This window comes from Crocodylus siamensis, chromosome 12 (assembly GCF_052110815.1).
Source record: "Crocodylus siamensis isolate JL-2025a chromosome 12, ASM5211081v1, whole genome shotgun sequence".
In the NCBI taxonomy this organism is placed as follows: domain Eukaryota; kingdom Metazoa; phylum Chordata; order Crocodylia; family Crocodylidae; genus Crocodylus; species Crocodylus siamensis.
The window spans coordinates 12,127,908-12,147,244 of record NC_143406.1 but is presented as its reverse complement, the minus strand read 5'-3'; the positions used below and the strand labels follow the sequence as shown (position 1 = coordinate 12,147,244).

The 19,337-nt window shown below is 43.6% G+C and overlaps 1 protein-coding gene across 1 annotated transcript in view; it reads left to right on the top strand.

The window, feature by feature from the left end:
- CFAP74 (cilia and flagella associated protein 74) overlaps positions 1-18,766 on the top strand; it is a 110,165-nt gene extending 91,399 nt beyond the window's left edge. Inside the window, exons 26-39 of the mRNA XM_090024482.1 lie at positions 319-595; positions 1,382-1,522; positions 2,310-2,473; positions 3,907-4,041; positions 4,465-4,574; positions 9,422-9,477; positions 10,272-10,391; positions 11,279-11,434; positions 12,383-12,512; positions 13,037-13,191; positions 14,238-14,373; positions 15,148-15,275; positions 16,945-17,079; positions 18,382-18,766. Of these exons, the coding sequence (XP_089880608.1) occupies positions 319-595; positions 1,382-1,522; positions 2,310-2,473; positions 3,907-4,041; positions 4,465-4,574; positions 9,422-9,477; positions 10,272-10,391; positions 11,279-11,434; positions 12,383-12,512; positions 13,037-13,191; positions 14,238-14,373; positions 15,148-15,275; positions 16,945-17,079; positions 18,382-18,489 (1,951 nt within the window). The 3' untranslated portion in view covers positions 18,490-18,766. The remainder of the gene's footprint in view (positions 1-318; positions 596-1,381; positions 1,523-2,309; positions 2,474-3,906; positions 4,042-4,464; positions 4,575-9,421; positions 9,478-10,271; positions 10,392-11,278; positions 11,435-12,382; positions 12,513-13,036; positions 13,192-14,237; positions 14,374-15,147; positions 15,276-16,944; positions 17,080-18,381) is intronic.
- Positions 18,767-19,337: the final 571 nt, after the last annotated feature.

Sequence of the window (19,337 nt, the reverse complement as noted above, 5' to 3'; positions counted from 1 at the left end):
AAGCATTACTTTGGCAACATATAGATTTCTTCTAAAGATAGTCCATATCTATGCAATTGATGTCACTGTCAGATGTGACCTCACTGGACATATATGCAGAAGCTCAAAGAGACCATTCACCTAGGTCCTCTCTAGGAAACTGTACATTTTAATAAACAGAAACCATATTTGCCTCATCCTACCATCCTTAGGTAAAATTCCCATTGCAGCCACTGAGATTCCTTCTTGACTAGGACAGCAGGATCAGTTTCCTAGGTTTCTAGGCTGTTTAAAAAGCTATGTTTATGCTGAGACAATTTATGGTGTGTTTATTTTTAGACAATTCAAGCTGTCATGCAAAGCAGTTGGAGTCCACCCACCTCTCGAGTTGTCTCATTCCTTAGTTCAGTTTGCTGCAACAGCTTTAAATGATGTATCTACAGCAACACTGTATGTGATAAATTCACATGTCAGCCTTAACCGCTTTACTCATGCTGTCCCAAGAATTGGCAAAGGGCAAACTGCCCCTGTTGGACCTACTTCCTTTGAATTTCATGTGCCAGAAAGTTCTCCTGTGACAGTCATACCATCTGTTGGGACCGTGTTGCCAGGGAAGGTAAATTTACTCTTAGCATGTCAAGTATTTGAATAAGAAGAATAAAATCCTTTGATCATCTCTGTCCTTGCAAACTTTTATTTGTAACAGAAGCACAAAAGCCAGGTACGGATATTACATTTACAGGTATAAGTGATCAGAAACCGGTCTATACTCATAAGACAACAGATGTTTGGCACACAAAACTGGTCTATATGTAGAACAGTTCAGCACACCCTTTAAACATGGTGGAACCCAGTCTAAGATTTGCCTCCTCCGCCTAAGCGTGAATGTGTGTTCTGTTCACTACTGACCTAAACTACACTGCTTACAGAAAATTGTGTAACTTGGATGGTTTCCACCTCAGACTTTTTGAATGTCTGTACCTAGCCATACTATTTACTAGTCATGGAGCTAACACATTCTTGTGACTGAGCTTGAAGGAATATTTTTTTAATGGGAATCTAGGCCTTGAATCTACAAACATACAGATGGGAGTCACATTACTTCATTGGACAAGTCCCCAGGATGGCTTTTAACCAGTATTGTCACAATGATATGTTCAGCTGAAGAGCATTTCAGTGTAGAAGACTTAGGGTATTTTAAAAGCTTTGTAGCACTGTGGCCTTTTCCCTTAGATTCCCTTGACTTGGTTCTAAAGGGTCTAAGTTATTAAGGAACAAACTCTCACAGCTCCTGTTGAGCTCCATGGGAAAAGCCCCTTGGTACTTTTCATTCCTGCTCTGTCCCTAGGTGTTGTTAACTTGCATTCTAATGTCTCCCATGTATGTGCTCTTTCAATCCCAGAAATGCTTGATTCAAGTATCCTTCAGACCAGTACTGTCAGATCAGCAAATCAGAAAGGAGGCCGTTCAGATGCTGAGTAAAGCAACTGCAACAAGGACATTTTCAGAGAAGAGGATGCGTGAATCAGAAATGCATGTAAATGTAAGAAATGTAAAAACCAACATGTTAGTCAGCCAACCCTAACATGGAAATGATACTCATTTTACTGTAGGATGTGTGTTAAAATGAAATGTATTTGCAATTAAAAGTACAATAAATGAAGCCTAGCCATATGGCACAGAGTATCAATACAGACAAAATTCAACTGCTGTAATAGTTAATGCGATCAGTCCATAACTAAATAAGTCATAAGGCAACACTTCCAGAAAAATACTGGAGCAACTTAAGAGCTTTTGAAAATGTCATTTGAAGTAACTTGAGCACTTTTGAAAGCTTTAGTTTATAGATAATGCGATATATGGAATACGAATGAAAATATTATTCAGTGATTCCAATAAATTTACACAAGGGCCTAACTGATATGAATGGATGAAAAGCAATTACACTTAGCAGCATTGCATCCATTTACTCTCATAGGGGATGTGTGCTTTGAGATAGAATGAAGATGCACTGAATTTGAAATATCCTGTTTTTCTTTAGTTCTATTATCCTCCATGTAACTGCTTGCTGCTGGTAAGCTGCATCCATTATTTATCACCTTAATCACTGTTCTTACCCTGTCCTGGTGCATCCATGTGTCATCTCATGTTTATATAGCTAGATCATAAGCAAGGGACTACCTTTTATTTATGTGACTGTATAACACTGTATAATTACTGATTGGGACCTGTAGGCATTGTTGAAATACAAAAAAATCCATAATTTCAAAATCTCTTCCTTAATATATAATTGGTGTGGTGTGTAAAGGGCTGTACTTATATATTTACAGAATAAGAAAAAAGATGACTCTTTGGCTGGGAAAAGGGAAGGAAGGAAAGCAAGTACGATTGCTATCAAGCGACTGTCTAGCATACACCTTTCCAAGCACAGAGACAGTAAACATTTGACCACATCTGGCGTTGAGTTCCCCAAACCAGAAAATATAAAACCTGAGTAAGTAAGTAACAGCCACTTTTACTGTGCAGCAAACAAATGCAGTGCATTAAAATGATTTAATTAATCCACTATATCCTATGGACAAGCAAGGAATCTAATTCAAGGCGTGAAATGGTCTTTTCTGTATTGTAAAGGTTATTTCCAAAATTAGCATTGCTTCTAGTCTCTGTGGCTAGAATATCTCCTGTGAGACACAGAATCTCTCCTTATGGATCAAATATAAGAGGACTTGAAATGACATACTACACAGCACTAAACATTGTTGTACTATAATTCAGCTGAACCAATAGTGATACTAATTTAAAAGGGCGGTTGGCCTATTTTTCAAGGAAGAGTCTGATTTTAAAGTTTTAATAACAGAAGCTAAAGGCAAACTATGCAGGTCTTTCAAATAAGTATGAAACAATTGTAGTAATATGAAATTGTGACATGCTCATAGCCACCATACAAGCTGATGGACATGCTCTACCCCTTGAGCCATGTCACAGCTGGGTCTATTCACCTGGCATGACTTGCTGTTTACACTGGGATTTACCTCTGGAGGCAGTGATCAGTGGTTTCTGCAGGGCCCAGGGTAACTCTATTGGCATGTCTTCTGTGGGGCTCCTTCTCCCCCAACCCCACCCCTTTCCACTCGTGTGTTTATGATCAGCCTCGATGACACTCAGATGCAGTGACGGGGACTTTTTCTCCTGCACTGGGGCTCAGGGAAGATGACGACTGCAGGAGGTCTTGCTGCTGTCCCATGCGCTCTGAAAATTGCAATACAGCTAAAAATCCAAGTGCTCTCCCCTGTTTCAGTCTTCCGGTTTCCTTCAATCCCGAGGCTCCCAGGGCCCATGTCAACTGGTGGAGCTTCTTCTGGCCATGTGGTGCTGGCCAGCTTGTCCACAGACCAGCCATGTAGGTGCCAGTGCCGTGGTGAGTAGGGCAGAAACCTGTCACAGAAATAAAATTCCCTCCAGGGCAAAAGACAAACACAAGGGCTACATGTCTTGTAGATAGCCCAGCAGTACCTTATTTTAGGTCTTATTTGTATTAGCACAGTTGTAGTAGTATAGTTCATTACAAATTAATTGCATATCTGAAAACTTTGAGACATTGCCAGGCATACCATATCATAGAAATATGATTTAGGAGCATTACTGTAGTTTAAAAAGAGTCACTGGAAAATGTATCATGGGAGAAATGCACTAAGAAGTTTCCTGTCTTTTCTAACGTGACATTAAGTATCTTAAATCAGAATTTTGTTCTCTCTAATGCAAATAGAGAAGGAAACCAGATAATGATATATGAAGAATAAGTGCAAATAGCCCAGTAGGTCAGGTCTCCAGTGCAGGTATTATGTTTGGTACCATTAAGACTAAAGTTTCCTGTTACTATATAAATGTTTTTGTCTCTTATTAAAATAATTTTCTTGGACTCTTTAGCTCTGAAGAATATATGGCAGCCCAGTCTTCCCTGATTAGAAATTTCAGAGGGCAGTTTGAGAAATACATCATACCTTGCTTTGTTGCAAGTGGAGATATTGATGAAAAGGGAGTCTCTGAAACTTTAAACTACAGGTACTGTATACATGAGCAGCATGGAGCTGGGTAAAAGTAATTTGCAGTGGATCAGAAAGATAAGAGGAAAGTAGGGGGCTGAATGTTGAAAGAGTTGTTGAAAAAGCGATTATTCTGTTTTGGGGAAAGCCAGATTCTGATCTTAATTGTCCCATAAATCAGTGGAAGTTCTTGGAAGTTAAACCAATGCAACTGAGATAAGAATCTAGCCTGCTAATGTCAAAGCAGCTTAGAGAATATTTATTGTGTAAAGTTTATAAGCTATATCCAGTTCACCTCTTCTGCTTATGCAGATGCAAGAAAATTAGCAGCTGCCAAGAATTATATTAAACTGATTTACTGCTCCACCCCACGTGCATAGAATAAGACCAGATATAACACCAGATTTTATTCTCTGTATGATCATTTTTTCCATCTCCCCAGTCCTTATAACACCTTGTACCTAGAATTGCACTGTCCTGCAGTAGCACCATCTGTTGTGATCACGTCAGATAATGGAAAAAACATCATCAACTTTGGGGAGGTTGCAGTAGGTATGAAGTTTAAGTTACATTTTGAGTTTTTGATTTATTTTAAACATAGTTTTATTCTGACTTTCTTATTCACTGTAGATGCAATTTACAAATAGAGGCCACATGTAGGCACCCAAATGGTAATTAGGATCCTAGATTAACACTTCAGGCATTGAACAGTAGGGCTGTGAGAAACAGCACTGTTTCATTTTGACTTCAGTTTTGCTGTTTCAGAGGGATAATATTTTGTTTCGCTGTTTCGAAGTACTGTTCCGTTTAATTTCGTTGAAACTGTTTCCCTGTTTTGATGCTGTTTCAACACATTTCAACATTTTGCCCATGAGGAATCATGAAAATGCCTATAGTTTTGTCATTTCTTGCCTGATTCAGATAAGAATTGCAGGGATGGTAGCCTCTTCTGAGTGCATGGAGCCTGCCAAGTTCCAAGGATGTAGGTGCAGGAGTTTCTGGGAAACTGCACCTCAAACAGTTCAAAGCAAAACTCTTACCACTTGCTGGCAGTGGCAGCCTGCTGTCATCCCGCACGCATATCTGGGGACCCACACCCCCTGAGAGGGCTGCGGGGTTGTGTCAGACTCTTCCTGCAGGGTGCAGGCCCCCCATATCTGCATGTGGGATGACAACAGGCTGCTGCTGCTGGCTGTGCCAACCACTTGGAAGACTGATGCTGCCGCTGGTCCCAGCCTGTAGCGGCAGCCTGTTGTCATCCCGTGTGCAGATCCAGGGGATCGTGCCACCTGAGAGGAGTCTGGCACAGCCCCACAGCCCTCCCAGGGGGTGCAGGCCCCCAGATCTGTGCAGAGGATGGCAGTATGCTGCTGCTGCCAGCTGGGGCCAGTGGCAGCACCAGTCTTCCCAGCGCTCAGCACAGGCTGCACCTACCACTGGTCCCAGCTGGCAGTGGCAGCCTGCTGTCATCCTGTGTGCAGATCCAGGGGCTCATGCCCCCAAGAAAGAGTATGGCACAGTCCTGCAGCCCTCTTGGAGGGTGGAGGTCCCCGGATCTGCGTGCGGGGTTTCAGCAGGCTGCTGCTGCCAGCTGGGGAAATAGCCCAGAGCCACCACGATTACCAGCTGGCAGTGGTAGCCTGCTGTCATCCCACATCATCCAGGGGCCCACGGCCCCCAGGAAGAGCTGGGGAAAGTGATCGGGGAGCTGGGGAATTCAACCAGGAACTCCTGGTTCAATTCTCCAGCTCTCTGATTGCTTTTCCCCAGCTCTCTGATCATTTCCCCAGCTCTTCCTGGGGGGCGTGGGTCCCTGGATCGGTGCGCTGGGTTTCAGCAGGCTGCTGCTGCAGTTTCAGGGAGCTAGCTGTCAATATCAGAGCAGTCCTTCCCCCTCTCCCTCTCTTTAATTTTTGTTTAGCTGCAAGCAAGTCCGGCTTCGATATTCAAAACTTTCAAAACTTTTGAAATGTTTCGAGTGCCCTCGTTTAATTTCACAGCTGTTTCAAAGCCTTTCAATTCATTTCAATTTCACTGTTTCAAGCTCGAAATGCATCGAAACAGCTTTGAAATGAAACACCCGGCAAAATTTCACATCGCCTTATTAAACAGACTACCTGATGCCCAGACACGGAATTAGGAGCCCTAATTGTGATCAACCTAGTGTGACAATGCTGTGTTCACTTTGACTGTATTCCAGCTACAGGAACTGAGTGAATGTTTAAAGAGGGAGAATTGTTAATAAAATATAGTTCTGTGTGTTATGGATTGATGCAGTTGAACAGAACTCAGTTCCCCTTTTAGTTTTTATTGTCTTGAGTAATAACTGCTAGTAACATCCACCAGTAAATGTGTTGTGAAGATGCATTTTCCCCTGCTGGGTATCATATTTTACCTAGCTAGTGTTCTGAGAACTCAGTGCAGTTACTGAAAGTACTAGCCTGTATACTAGCCATGTAATTTATGGAGCCTTCACCACAGCCACACTGGCTGCATAATATTGATTTACAAGTATGACTTGTGAGGTGAGGTAATATCTTTTATTGGACTAACTTGTATAAATGGAAAAAAAGAGGAGACAAATTATTGGGCTTCAGCCCCCTTTTCAGGGGGGAAAGAAGTAGTCCCAGGCCAAATTCAATGCAAGTTAGAACAGCTGCTTTAGTTTAAATTGCCATATTTACCCAAATCCAAAACAGTTCTGAATGTAACTCCCCAATAATTAGATTCTATACATGGAAGACCTACAGATTTGTTGTAATTTTCCATGTATAGAATCTAATTATTGGGTTAAATTCATCTCCTTTTCCTGCTGCAGGAGGGAAGTCAGTGGCAGGGGGGCAGGCAGGGGGGGAGGTAGTAGGAACCAGGCAGTAGGAGCAGATGGTGGGGGAGTGAAGCAGATTGCCCTTTGCTGCCTGCCCCCACTCCACTTGCTCCATCTGCTGCTTGCTCCTCATACTTCCATGCTGGTCCCCCTACAACTCGCCCACCCCCATGCCTACCCTGTCAGCACCTTCCCCTCTTCAGTGCCTGGCCCCTCTGCTGCCTGCTCCCTCACCTCTGTTCCTGCAGCCTCTGCCTCCCCTGCCCCTCTACTGTCTCTGCTCCCTCACTCCCCCCTCCACCACTTACCCTTGCTGGGGCTCTGACCTCCCTCCAGTCCAGGGCACAGAGCACATGTTTGCTTCAGTGCCAGCCTGGCGCAGAAGTAGCTGCAGGAGTAGCAGCAGCTCTGGTGGGCTCCAGACTGGGGGGCAGAGTCTGCAGTGTGAGGCGAGGGGTGGCAGGGCAGAGGTGGCGAGGGACAAGCATCAGTGATAGCTCTGACCATGACCCCAAGTCAGGCCTGGAGCCAGAGCCACAGCAGCTGCCCGTATTCAAATCCAAAACAAGGGATTTTTATCCTTATGTTAAATGGCGGGGGGAAAAGCCCGCATCTTGGATTTAAGTAAATATGGTATATCGTAACCCTCACCACCACTCTGACTTTACCAGATTTATCAGAGCAAACCTGGAACCAAACCTTGCCAAATCAAATGTAAGACCTACTAACACATCTCTATAGATACCACCGTCAACACATACCATCATAAAACCCTCAGAAATCATGGGTCCTACGCATGCCTACCACAACATCTGATATACCTTATCCTGTGCAAAAACTGTGTGGTGAAACTTCCGAAGAACTTCCAAGAAACTTCCAATTAATTACCAAGGAAAAATGAGAAAGAATAGATATATACCCTATTTCCAGTGGGAGGCCATTTCTCTGTCTCTGCCTTCACAGTCCTTGTCCTCAAAGGAAACACATATAACACCTTCAGAAAGCAAATCTGGGAAAATAAATTCATAAGTTTACTGGACACCAGAAGCCATGAATTGTGAGTTATTGAAGTTATGGCTCATTATAACTTACCTCTGACCCTTTCGTCTGCTACCTTGTCTTTACTCTGTAAGTGATAACGCCTCACTTCCCTATCAAATGGTCAAATTAATTTAATATACCATATTTACCTGAATCCAAGACAACTTTAAATTTAAGATGACCCCTCCAATAATTAGATTCTATACATAGAAAATTATAAATTCGTTATAATTTTCATGTACCGAATCTAATTAATGGAAGGTTATCTTAAGTTTGTCTGGTGGGGAAAGAAATGCCTGCAGTAAGGGGCCAGACTGCCATTTCTTGCTTCCTTGTCATCCTGCCACATGCCTCCCTGATGCCTGGCCTGCCATGCCTGTGCCTGCCCTCTGCTGTCTTTGCCTTGCCCCTCCACCTGCCCCCCAACTTCCTGCCTCCACCAACCCCTGCCTTCCCCGCCCTCCATGCCCCCTATGCCTGCACTCCCACAATCCCATACTACACCCTTCCCCCCTTACATTCTGCTGCAGCTCTTCTTCTCCATCCCCTGCCTGGCTCCAATCCAGCCCAGCCAGGTTGGGGCTGGAGGGACCAGAGTCAAAGGGGAAGGTAAGGGGGACAGCTGTGGGGAGGGGAGCAGGGTATGGCAGGGCAGGCTAAAGGAAGGAGCAGGAAGCAGGGGGGAAGGCACAGGTATGGTGGGGCAGAGCGTGGGAGGGAAGGTTGCAGGTTCTGCCACTCTCACCCACACCCTGCGGGCTCTCCTGCCACGTGCCCTCTCCCCCATCAAACGAGCAGGTGTAGCCAGGACAGGTGGTGGTGCAGCTCTAAATCCAGGGCCAAAACCAGAGTGGAGTTGCTGCCTGACCCAGGCCAATATTTGGATCCTAGACAAGGTTTCCTCCTCCCCATTATGCTGATTGAGGGGGTGGGGAAAACTTTGTCTTGGATTTGAGTAAATACGGTAATAAATTTAAACTAAAGCAGTTGATTGAGCTCATACTTAGCTTAGACTGTGACCTGATGAAGGGCATCTAAAGCCCAACAGCTTGTCTCCTCTCTCTCCTAATTGGTCCAGTAAAATATATTATCTCATCTCACAAAACTTGCTTTTCTATATCCTCGGACCATCACTGCTGTGACATCATTTACATGTATCATATTTAGGAAATCTCATTCAGGCAAAATGCCATAAAATACCTGAAAAGTCTTAGACCTAATAAGTGTCCATAATAGCAATCTGAGAGGTGTCTGGTCTTTTGATTTCTGGGCTTGGGAAGACTAGAAACGGCAGGTATGTTACTTTCCATCTTGCTTATAGCTAACTCCAAAACTCTTCACTAGACCATCCTGGAAACGGACAATGATGTTTTATTTGCTCGAACATTCTTTGCGATCGGACTGTGATGAATATTAGGATAGAAGCAGTTGTCAGCATTGGAGTCAACACCAGGAGGGGTCTGTTTAGTGTTCCTGCTTATTGCTTTTTGTTGCTCTGACATGTTTAAAGTGGTGTTCTTATTCATTTCAGGGCACAGAATAACTAAACAAATTACAATACAAAACGTCTCGGATGAGCAACTAGCAGTATCCTTGACTGGAGCATCCAGTGGTCCCAGTGCATAAACAAATGCATTGAAGGTGGTCCTGTGTCTATGAGCTGTTCAACACCAGAGCATGAGGGATTCTAAAAGGACCTTTACTGGAATCCGGATGGTTCAAATGATGCTTATCTTTCACAACCTGGTAGATGGTAAAATCAGTTTTTCAGGGCCTAACTAGGTGACCCTTTGGAAGCTCCCTTCCCAACCCATATGCTTCTACAAAAGCTATATGTGCTTTTTGCTGACAGCTACTTAAAACCCCAAATCAAAATGCACTTAATTCTCTAGTTGCAAGCCCTTTCAAGAGCAAAAATTACTTGTTCAGTGCAACCCATTCCAGCACCAGCACAAGACATTTGAAGTACAGTGAGGAAAAGTGAAGTTCTGCCTCATGACTTCACTGAATTTCTAGAAATCTTGTGGGAATATGTCTGTGCTTTTAGCACTGTCTCACTTAATCAAGATAGAGAATGAGAACACTCTCTCTTATATGCTAGTTTAACTTATTCATGTCATATTTTAGGCAATAACTTGGAATAATATTTCATGGAATTTATTGGAAATGTCTCTAACTGAAAGAAGAAAAAAAGGCTTTCAGGTGTTTGAATTTCCTGGGTAGATTTTCTATGCTCTGATTAGCTCGCTAATCCTATAAAAAACTCAGATGATGAGTTAGCTTAGGCATCATTTGTCTCAGCTGTATTTGGATCTGTTCTTGTGCCTTCTCTTTCATCTGTCACCGATATACTTATGTTTCCTTGAACTATAGTATTTCAGATAGGCTTCTCCATCCTGAATCCCCATGGTCCTTTCCTATTGGTCAATCCAGTTGGGTCTCTTCAGCCAGGGGAAAACCAACTTCTCGTCATTTCTTTTTGTCCAGATGAGAACAAATTGGTGAGTGAAAATGAAATTTGATCTTATACATACACACACAATAAGCAGGCAGAAACATTTAATAGCATGTCATAAAGAAAAGATTCTGAGCAACTTTCCCTTTTAAAGTTCTCACATATGCATTTATATACTACCTTTCACAAAGGTTCCCAGAAGTTTTGGTAAGCCATGATGACACCATTTCTGAAATAGAGTGATACCTAAGGTGGAGAAAGAAACTAGCCGGTGTACTACATATTGTATAAATGGTGTACTCAGAGGTGGCATATTTAGCATCCTTGCACAAAATATTTGTAGCTCTGTATGAACCTGAGCCTTATCAGAACAGCAGCAGCAGCTTAATTGTTCCAGTAATGTATAATCAGATAAGAAGAGTAATTCCATACATAGGTCATAGTAGGTTGTACTCCCTTGGAGGGTTAAGCATAGGTGTCTGTAGATTTCTTAGACAAGGAAACCGATACATGTGCTCCAGGTGCCTATACACACGCTCAGGGCTGGAGCAGGGGTCTTGTTTTAATTAGAGCAGTTCTTGGGAACCACTCTAATTAAAATGCCCACAGCATCTTGTGTATTCAGTGCTCCACATTTCAAAATGGTGGCAGGGGTGCATTAGCTAAGGCTCATTTGAAGAGCTTTAGTTAAAGCACCCCACTACCATTTTGAAAATCAGGACACTGAATACACAAGACGCTGCAGAACACATCAGAGCAGGTGTAAAAGTGCTGATTTAGCCCCAGTGTGAGCCAGCATCCACCCTGAAGACCTGTGCAAGCAGAACTGTCATGTCAATGATATGGCCACAGAGGAGTTCCCAGAAGCTCAAAAACAGGTATCTGTTGTGGCTTGCTGTATGTGCTGACCATTGTGGGCATCTTTCTTTGCAGTTCTTTGAAACCCTGGATATCTGCACTATAAAAAACACCCTGACTCTCAGCATTACTGGACATGGGGTTACTCCCTCAATTGCTTGTTCTGTGGAAGGAGAAATACTTGATATGGGATATGTCATAGCCAAAGAGAAGGGCACTTCCACATTCAAGGTAAATCCTGACTTCAAGGTGGTTACTACCTAGTTTTCTGGCTAGTTAGAAAACCTCATACCAGAGGAAGCCAATCCCTTTCCTGGCTGCTTGGAAGTAGGTAAAGGAATGCCAGAGGATGTGATGCTGTGCAGCAGGTTCTGTGCAAAATGTTTGAGCTTTAAAGCATGTGATGGAATCCTAGAACGAAGTGGCAGCTTCATTAGAGACACATAATAATAAAGGAAAATAATTCCATATGACAGAGCAGCAGGGGGAGGAGGTGCTAAGCCTCCTTCTCAACAGCTAAGGAGGTGCTGTTACTCTGCATGGCCAATGAGTAGGAGGATAGTTTGGGGAGGGGTATTGGTGCCCTCTGAAAAACTGCCCCTCTGAATGTATTTTTCCTTGGCTGTGTTCACTCTTTAGGGAACAAGATCTCAAACAGCTCCTCTAGCATTACCAGCAGAACTACCTGTCCCACCCATGTGCAGCCATTCTGATTATGCCTCTGACATCTGCACACTAAGGAGGCAGAAGGAAGAAACAGGACCAACCCTATAAATAGCATGCTAGGGACAGGCAGGCGTTGCCTGGAGAATGCTTTAATTGAGTCATTCATATGCTGCAAATTTCCATCTTGTTAATTCCAAATCTGATGAACAGGCCAAGAGCTAGAGAGCAAGTTACCAGTCTCTGAAGTCTTTTGCTTTGTATAGGCATCACAAAGCTTTGAAATTAGGACTCAGCATACATTTCCTGCTGATGGGTTCCAAGAGGGAGATAGGCCACAGGTTGTCTTGGCAGGGAAAACACATTGTGGATAGCAATAGCCCATATGTGCTCCGTGTGGCAGCTGGGTATGCAGTAGTGCAGTAATGCAATAAAAATGTTTGCAAAATATAGATCCTACATACTTTAGAGCAGATTTCCCAGTTAAAATGCTGTCACACTAATGAATCCCTCCAGATACAGAACACTTCCACTCTGGCCCTGAAGTACTCCATGCAACTGGAATCACTCTCACAAACAAGGAACAGAGATCTGCAGAAACTTCCTTCCTTCCTAACATCTCCCACAAAAAGGACAGAACTTGTTGGTAAGAAATTTCTTATCTCACTCTTTTAAACTAATGAAGTCTATATAGAAAACAAATTCTGCCCTGGGTGTTTTTGCAGGGTCTCATGGGTGTAATTAGAAACAGCATTTGCCTCCCTAACAGCCATATATGCCCACTTCATTTCTTGGTAGACACAGGTTTATAGAACCTCAGAGGATGTTCCCAAGTAGACAAGTCCCACGTAGACAAGCATTTAAATCTCTTATATGTAACATGCCAAGTGGATTTAAACACCATATTTGGGAGGGGCTATTTTTAATTCATACTAAGAAAGGTGTGATGACACTTCAGCTTGCTCTAGAGAAGTGGGTATTTCGGGGAGAAAAAAAATGGCTTTCCAGATGGTTCCAACTAGTATTTCCAATAATCAGATTTCTGGTTTTTCTATATAAAGTGCCCAAGAGATTTTTACTCTCAGCATTGGGATAAAGCAGAATACAAGGGGAATCAGAATAGGACAGGTCTTCCCCTTTGTCGTCTTACTCTTGCTTTTGTTCTCCCAGGGACACAAAACTACAGTGGTTTGAGTGTGTTCAGTGTCTTTCCAGTAGAGGGAGTAATTGACATTGGAAAGAGTCAGGATTTTACTGTCACCTTCAGCCCTGACCACGAAAGTTTATATTATTCTGACTGCCTTAAGGTCATGCTCTTTGGCAAGGTAAGGTAAGCTGGGGATACCCGGCTTATTTAATCCAGTCTGCCATAATATAACTGACTGAGTCTGTCATCATGGACAGTTCAATTTTAATAGGAGTTTCAATGCAATAGAAACTGTATTTAGTCGATAATTGAACAGTAACTCTAAATCATACTTTTGTCTTCCGTTGATCTGACTCCGGACAGATCATGGACACCAGCCAGCACATGTCCTTTGTGCACTGCTGAAGTCCATATGGATTCCCTGCGCAGAGTTTGATGGAATGACTGGAAGGGAAACTGCATGCAGAGCCAGTACCCAAGCAACCTTGCCTAAACAGAGGCTGCACTGGCTCCTGGGAAGCAGCTCTGCTGTTACGCTGCATGAGGCAGGGTGGTTCCATCTGTGGAGCAGTGACCAAGTTTAGACAGAAGCCAGAATCAGGGTGCACAAACTGGCAGCATTGTAAGTAGTTTTGCCATGCTCCAGGACCAGCTGGCCAACAGTTGATGAGCAGCGCTGCCTTGTGGTTACTGGTGTGTATTGAAGGTAATATGAGTAGAGACAAGTATTGAGCAAAATACTTTTCTCCTCTCCGTATAAGTTTGCAGTCCCAGAGTTTTGTCTGGAATTTCAGATAGGAATAAAATAGAACCTCAACCAAAACCAAATAGGCCATGTATGGCTTTCACAGCTACAGCCATGTAGTTCCTGGGGGCTGCTTGAAACCTAGCCTGGGTTCACAAACCTTGGACAAGTTTGGTACCAGGTAAATTTGTCCTGTTTGGTGGTTTAGAGTGAGCACAGCAGTTCTGCTGTAGAATGAAAAAATGAGTAAAAGGGAAGTGATCCCATTAATGAGTGCCTGATTTTATTGTAAGGAAGACAAGGACCTACCTCTTGTATCCTGAGTTGTATCTACATGAATAGGAGAGGCTAATATGCCTCCAGACACCAGAATGGACAGACACCATCAGTTCTAGAAAACTTGTGTAGCTGTGCCAAGATCCCTATTACATGAAGATTTGGGCTGTAACCTACCTCTGCAACATTGTTGTCCTACTTAGGAAATAGCCCATGTCATCCAGCTAAAGGGTGCTGCAAGAAACCATATGATGTTTGTGGAAGGAGGGGATCCGTTAGATGTGCCCATAGAGTCCTTAGTTGTAACGTTACCTATATCTGAAGAAGCCGGAAAAAGAGGTAACTAATTGCCTTTTTCATTTTCATTCACAGTCGGACAATAGTTTGCATTAATCAAAAGCTCAAGTGAACACCTTAGCTTGCCAGGGAAAGAATCAAAATAAAGGAGGAGTATTATGACATGGAGTTGACTCCTGATTTTTAAAAAATGGCTTTCAGGAAAAGAGTTTTCTCTGAACATGGTGCAGTTGTACCTCTCTTATGAATGGTAGGGTGTACCATGTACAGATTACCTAATTTTGCAGACTTGTATGTGCAAAATCATGGAAAACCAACAATGAATACTGCAAAGAGATGTTACCTTTTTGCTGAAGTGCTTCAAATGTAAAGTGAAGGGTTGTATTCAGTGCTTAAAATTCTCACATCCCGCACCAATCATTACTCAGACATTATTCTGAGTTGAGAGAAAGAGAGAGACCCCCAAAAATACTTAATAAATTCAAGTCTTCTGTTTAATTTCTCAAATTTAAAGGCAGAAGGAAACCTATACCCAGGTAAGGAGGCAAAAGGAAAGACTCGGGTCTAAATTTTATGCCAAGAAGCATGGAAGAGGGGAGATACAAGGAAAGCAATTAAGGTGTACAAATGAAGCTGACTTGACCCTTTTCCTTCTCATCCTTGCCTAAATAAAATCAGCTTTGTTTTTCCACTGTACTCCACTATACACTCTTTTCTTCCCTGGGAAATTTACAACATCTTAGACCTATTTAATAAGTAACTTAGAACTCCTGTGACTAGCTGCTTCAAAGTTAACTTGATCTATGTCTGATTTAGACTTGGAAGAGACAGTAAAGTCTATTCTCCTAAGCCTGGAGTGCATCCAGGGAGAGACTTCTCCAACCCCAGCAATAAGGGAGCTGAAAGTTGGAGCTATAGGAGCATCTCAGTTTGCATCCAAAAAGGTAAGAAACTAGATTTGGAGTATCTAGATTCGGAGCCAGTAGAGACCCTAAGTTAAATAAATTTCAGGATTTCTGTTAAGCTTTGCACCACATTATAAAAGCATCAAGACTGCTTGAGGGGATAAAGGTGCATTTTTCAGGAAAAGACGAGAGAAATTAGAAGTAGGGGATTGGAAGAGGATAATGGAAATAGGTGAATACATTATAAAAACATGAAGATGGGACCAAATTAGTAGGGCTGTGTGAAGCTTTGGGTGCTAATTCGATTTGGAGGAGATTCAGCTCGATTCAGTGGCCAAATCTCAAAATCTGAATCGAGTCAGGGAACCAGTAAAAAGGTCCGAATCGATTCAAAGCTCTCTGAATCAATCCGGAGAAGATTCAGAGTGCTTGAATGATTCAGGCAGTCCCCAGTGGCTGAAGCAGGGAGCTGGAGTCAGACTTGGAGCTGGTAAGTAGAGGGCGGCAGAGGGGGGACTGGAGGAGGGGACCGTGGGGGGACTCTTGCCAGGCCTCATCCTCTGCCTCCTCCCCCCACCTCCCCCAGCCCCTCCCTGCGACCCCTGCCCAAGCCCCACCGTGCCTGCCCCAACTCATGGTGCTCTGAAAAAAAGCCCCTACTCACTGGGTGCTGCCAGGAAGGGGGGGTGATCCCTGCTGCCCTCACTACCCCACATTGCATGGGGGGCTCTTCCATGAGCCCCCCAACCCCTGCTGCTCCCCCAACCCCACCCCAGTGGCTGCCCACCTGCCCCAGCTCTGGCCCTTTAAGAAAAATAAAACCAAAAAAACTCTGGAGTCACCAGCTCCTGCAGCAGCCTTGGCACTTTGGGGGGGCTTATGCAATACCCCCCATGCAGCACGGAGCAGTGGGAGGCAGTGAGGATCAACCCCCCCACCAGGCAGGTGAGTTTGGGGATTTGGGGGGGGGGGGGGTTGTCTTAAAGGGCTGGAGCTGGGGTGGGTGAGGCAGCCATGGGGTGGTGGGGGCTGGGACAGCAAGGGGGGAGGCTGGAGGGCTCATGCAGAGCCCCCCACACAGCAGGGGCAGCAGGGATCACCCCCCCCCCACCTGGCAGCATCCACTGAGTGGGGCCTTTTTTTTCCAAAGTGCTGGAGCTGGGGCAGGCAGGGCAGCCATTGCCAGGCTAGGAGAGGGGCAGGGGGATGGGCCTGCGTGATTCAGGTTTGGCTGAATCAATTCAGGACAGTGATTCGAATCACTGTCCCTTGAACTGGCCGAATCCAAAGCGAATACTAGCCGCTTTGCACAGGCCTACAAATTAGTAGCACTCATGCTAGTAACAAAGAGCTGTGGATGACAGTTATGTTCATTTTCAAAAGCAAATATTAGTTCATGCTAAGCCACAGCTATTGGAGGTTGGGTTGTTTAATGGAACAGACTGTACTTCCAGCAAATAACACTCTGGGAAAAGAGCAGTTTTAAACATCTTTAGGCTGTCTCCTCCTAGCCATAGTTATTTCATGGCAACTGAACATATGAAATGAGCTACTTTTCAAAAAGCAAAAACACAAGAGATTTGGCAACTGGAAAGCAGTTCTGTAACACTGGGGTGATGCAGCCTTTGAGCAGAGGTTTCACAGCCAGAAACTGAATTGGCTCTAGCTGTCTGCTCTCAGTAACTAACTTTTCCTGTTGTTTCTGCAGAATGTTGAGTTCAGTCTGGATGGCCTGGCACTCCTGCAGCAGAAGGGATTTACTGTTGAGCCTATAAAAGGAACAGTTGATCATGGGCAGACAAAATGCATTAGTGTTTCTTGGGTGCCACCTGCCGACTTTGATGTAAGTTACATTTTCCAAAGGATATGGCTGAGAAAATAATAATTAACTGAATAATTAACCACAGTCTGTTCACACCTGCTTTGAGTGTCAGCACAGGAGCACATCTTGGAGGGCAGCAGTGCAGTTTAGTTATGACAGAATTTAGGACAATAAACAGTGAATCTGAGTTTTATTTGTATGAATGTGCATGGGCTTCCAGTTTTAGGGGTGAATTATTAGACAGATGAGAGTATGTTTATAGGTAGGCTTGGGCACCCACATGGGAACAGATGCCAGGGACCATGACCTTGGGAGCTTGTTACCTAACCTCTGCCTCAGTTCATCCATTTTTGAGATGAGAGAAAGGGCACAATCATTTGTCCCCTAGTTTTTATGGGATGCTGAAATCTTTGTATCTATTGTCTAAAAGTTTGTTATTAATAGATGAAAGCTGCTGCTCCTGTCATACTGCCAAGAGGGTAAGTAATTTAGTAAACCACTTCACACTGGTTTTTCAATGCTGCTCCCAACCATATTGTAGCAGAGCCAGATTGAAGAGCATGATGCCTCCACAACACCCAGGCTGTCACCTATGGACCCCTTTTTTAAATGCTCTTGTCTCCATTGTTGTTCTCTGTTAATTTGATTTTTCATTTTATGACATACCTCATGATTTTTCATTCTATGATGTGCCTCATGAGTATAGCAGAGTCTTGATGTATGTTCAGAACATCCTGGGGCACTTGGATTGCCTCCGACTCATCTTTGTATTCTGATCCTCCTCGGCCGCCCTGCAGTGAGGTCTGTGTGGAATGGCGGGGTGACGGGCATAATTCAGAATTAACCTGATGTGTCATTCTGTGCAGCAGGCAATAGAGATCATGGTTTTAGAGATGAATTGACTCAGTGCCTTTTGCTGACCAGAGCTGGCCTGTTACACAATAGCCACCACCAACACAGGGGTAAAGGGCCTTTTCCTTCCCAAATCCACACTTCCACATACCATGTCATTGCCACACCCAGCTAGTTGTACAGTATATCATGGTTGCAACCTGATAATGCTATCTGTGTCACACTAAAAAACAACCAGTTATCCCTGCTTTACATTGTCACAGAAGGGTTAGCACAGTAAAGACCAAAGTTAGTATGAACCAGTGGTATTCAGAATTGGAGGAACTTGCAGAGGTTAGCACTGTGATCATCCATAACCATAACTAGCACATGTGATCATTGAAATCATTTAGGTTTCATTTAGACAAACCTGTGCTGTCATTCTGCTCTAGATAAAGGCCATCTCACATGCTTGGTGCATTTTTTTTGTAGCCGGCTCATCCTTTGACAGCAACAGCTACGCTAACCTTAAAAGGAGACATTAAAGAAACATACAAAGTCCTCTTCATGGCCAGAGTTGTGTCTGCATTAACTCACTAAAGAAAAAAGCCAAGTTAAACCTGAAGAAAAATGGAAGATTGCTCCTACTTAAGCAGTTACAAGAGCTAAGCTGGATTGGTGCAAGAAATTTCAGGATCGTTTTAGTCTCTACATGCAAATATGTACTATTTCTACTGTCTACTGAAACTATTTACTACAAAACCCTGAACTCTGGTCCTGGAAGTTTCACTGGAACTGAATTTCTGAAAGGGACCCCAGGTAAAGTGTGAACACACCAACAGTTGCTGATATCCTGAAATATATTGTATATCTAAAAGGTGCATTAATTGCGTAGTCATCCATGGGTGCTCAGTCCCTCAGGATCAGAGTCTTTTTTCTCTTCCAAGTGTACAAGAGTTTGTTCAACACTTTTCCAGCTGTTATTTTTTTCTAATATGTATTAATATATTTTTAAAATCCAGCTTTTTTTCTCTTTGCCGAAGATTGGATTTAAGCCTTCCACAGAAGTCCTCTCTACTCCCCTCAATCCAGTGGAAGCCATTTCCTTGGGTACAGTATAAACTCCTCTTTGTGGTATACATTCACACAGGAAATAGTGCCCCATGCTGTTGAATAAGTCACAGGACCTGGTTACTTGGGCACCTGCCCTAGATCAAGACTATCCAGGAATTTAGTATTTCTACATTCATTTTTTTTCTCAGAGCTCTGACATAAAGCATCGATTTCTGCTAGTTACCAACTAGGTAGACTGATCTGCACATCAAAGGGGTGGTGCTGGAAAGGCACTTCTAACACAGTATCTGTTGCTTGGAAAAAATCAAGGCACAGGGGAGAAGGCTAGCAGAGCAGAGGGAAACTGTGGGCATTGACAGATGTGCAGGCCCCTG